At 36.6% G+C, this 3,171-nt stretch overlaps 1 protein-coding gene across 1 annotated transcript; it reads left to right on the forward strand.

The window, feature by feature from the left end:
* The first annotated feature begins 269 nt into the window (after positions 1 to 269).
* On the forward strand, positions 270 to 920 carry LOC104798813. The gene has a single exon (XM_010521018.1). The coding sequence runs from the start codon at positions 270 to 272 to the stop codon at positions 918 to 920; it is 651 nt and encodes a 216-aa protein (XP_010519320.1).
* The last annotated feature ends 2,251 nt before the right edge of the window (positions 921 to 3,171 follow it).

The raw sequence follows: 3,171 nt of genomic DNA on the forward strand, positions 1-3,171 counted from the left end.
GACAACGAGATCTCCTGTCTCATGTTGGGAAGCATGGCCCCGAATCTGATCGTAGAGCATTAAAACCAACACAGACTGAGGTAGTTAATAGAACACTATTCACATTGCTTAGGGCATTGATTAGCAAGAATATTAAAATGTGGGAAGACTGTTTACCACATGTTGAATTTGCATATAATCGATATGTGCATAATGCTACTCGTTTTTCTCCATTTGAGATTGTGTATGGGCTTAATCCAACTACTCCGTTAGATTTGAGTCCCTTACCTATGTCTGAACAAACTAACCTTGATGGAAAGAAAAGGGCCGAGTTTGTGAAGCAGATACATGAGAAAGCGAGGAAGAATATCGAGAGGCGTACGGAACAATACACCAAGCAAGCTAACAAGGGACGTATAGAGGTTGTTTTCAAGCCTAGGGACTTGGTGTGGGTTCATATGCGAAAGGAATGTTTTTCTAGTCAGAGGAAGTCGAAGTTGATGCCAAGAGGCGAAGGCCCTTTTCGGGTTCTTGAACAGATCAACAACAACGCCTACAAAATTAAACTTCCAGGTGGGTATGGCGTTAGTCCTACTTTCAACGTTGCTGACTTTTCTCCTTTTGATGCAGATGATGAACAAGATTTGAGGACAAATCCTTTTGAAGAGGAAGAGAATGATGAGGACATCACTAGGACACAGGATCGACCTCATTCAAATGTCCAAGAGGAGCTTCAAGTGCAAGGGCCATTGACACGAGCTAGGGTCAAAAGACTGCAAGCGGCTTTCGTGCGTATGATTCAAGGGGAGTTCAGAAATAGGCTAATAAAACATATTAGTGGCCCAAACATCACTCCAAGTCCAACCAACAACAAAGGCCCAATGTTCAAGCCCACAAACTTAATAAGGCTTCTTGAAAGCCCAAAAGAGGAGATGATGTAAGCGTGACACCAAAATGACTCAACATCCACCAACTTACCAAAGTCAAAAGTGGAGACAATCAATGGTCAAAAGCTTTGAGATAGAAAAATGAAGTAAGAGAAAATTTGACAACAATGATGAAGACATTGCATGAGTTTACGATGCTGCATGAATACATGTCGGTTGAGAAGGAGACTACTTCCCATATGTAGTGCAATACCTTGGCGGACAAACATGGAGAGATGGTTGACTTGGCAACTAACCTAATCTTGTGAAGATATTGGAAGGTGACTTGGCAAGATGCAATATGACCGTTGGAGATAATCAATCACATCTTGGATTGATTCCAAGACATGCTAATCTTCCTTTTGTGAACGCACGTTTGCATCTTTCCTTGTGCTATATTTTTTAATTGATTTCTTTCCTTTGTAATTTTTCCTAACCGTTAACTTTAGTGTATTATAAATAAGATATGTATCACTTCTACGATTAATAAAAAAATAAGGGACTTAGTTCCCCTTTTATTTTCTTCTCATGTTCTCAATTTCATAATTTTCTACGTCACTTCAAAGACAAATTCTACATAAATCTTCATGGTATCAGAGCCTGGTTCGATCTGCTCTATATCTTTTTTTTCTCAATCTCTTCTTTTTTTTTAGTTTTGGATGTTCATATATCCAAATCGTTCAAATAGGAGTAAAAATCCCAAAATCAAACGAGGTGCTGTGACAAAAAGAAGTCAAACCTAAAAACTCTAAGATCAAGCGAGGTGCTATGACAAAAAGAGTTAAAGGTAGAATTTCAAAGTCAAGCGAAGTGATTTGAACATGGGTAATATTCTCTAAAAGAACTAAATTTGGTGTTTATGGATTTTTCAAAAGACAATGAAAATGTCTATGGATTTTTATCGCATTATCTTTTCAAGATTGATTTTTGCATTCTTTCAAAATCAATCTTGAGGGGAAATGTTGAAGTAGGAAAATGAATATATGATTTTTATGGATTTTTCAAAAGACAATGAAAATGTCTATGGATTTTTATCGCATTATCTTTTCAAGATTGATTTTTGCATTTTTTTCAAAATCAATCTTGAGGGGGAATGTTGAAGTAGGAAAATGAATATGTGATTGGAGGAAAATCTAGATTTTGGAGGAACACAATATTATGTTAAATATTGTGAATCATATTTATTTCCGTTATATCTATATTTCTTTTTATTTCATTTGTTAATTTTCCTATAAATATGTGAGTTATTTTCATTGTAATAGAACAAGAAGAAGAAGAGATGTAGCAATAAAAATAATTTCGTTCCTTTCTATTTGTCTTATTTTATTTCTGCATTTTATTTTTCTTCATAGTATCAGAGCATAAGATCTAGAGGATCTTGTGTTTTTTATTCCGCTGCGAAATCGAAGCATATTCCCTCTCGGTTGTGTGTATAACGAAGAGGAGCCTGCTCATTTCATTTTTCAGAATTTTGTTCTCCCTTTCGGTTATTCATTCAAATCTAAAGGAGAGTTTTCTTGAAGTGAATCGTTGGCCATTCATTCAAGCCACGGTTCACCAAATTTTTTCTTGTCTCTCTTGGTCTTTTCATTTTCAAACCGAGAAGAATTTATTTGTCATATCTCTTTATCACCAATATGTGTGAGTATTGCGATAGCGATTGTGAGTATGATGAGGTTTATGAAGAACCAGAATACAGAGAGCATTGGGATGTCGAAGATGTCTTAGCCAAAATACCAAAGTCCTTAAGAGAGACGTTGGTGCAAAATGCCAATGCAAACAACATCGAGTTAAGTATTACTCTTCTTGAAGAATTATTTCGAACTAATGAGTTTTATGAAATGATGCAAAAAGCACAGGTCGAATACATTGAAGAGGCAAAAACAATGTATGGAGAACTACAAACCGATCAGAAAAACCATGACAAGGGTAATGACCTAGATCATGCACTCTCGGAAGAAGAAGAAGAAGAAGGAAGAGGAACGAATGCGATTGAAAATGACCTCATAACGGAGGCAAAGAACCCCGAAGAAGAGGCATCACATCCATCTGAACTCATTCCGCATCTGAGTATAATAACAAATCCGAGCATCCGCTTCGCATGGAGAGAAACCCAAGTTTGTAGTATCTTCTATTCTCCTATCACTTTCGATTTTTGTGTTTCAAGTGATATGTTTGGTGTTTTTAGTGATTATGTCCAGAAAATACAACAAATACTCATGCGACGTCAAAGTGTTGAGAAGCTCACGAGTGAGGGGGAATGGCA

The sequence above is a fragment of the Tarenaya hassleriana genome, unplaced genomic scaffold (genome assembly GCF_000463585.1).
Source record: "Tarenaya hassleriana unplaced genomic scaffold, ASM46358v1 Cleome58, whole genome shotgun sequence".
Lineage (NCBI taxonomy): Eukaryota > Viridiplantae > Streptophyta > Magnoliopsida > Brassicales > Cleomaceae > Tarenaya > Tarenaya hassleriana.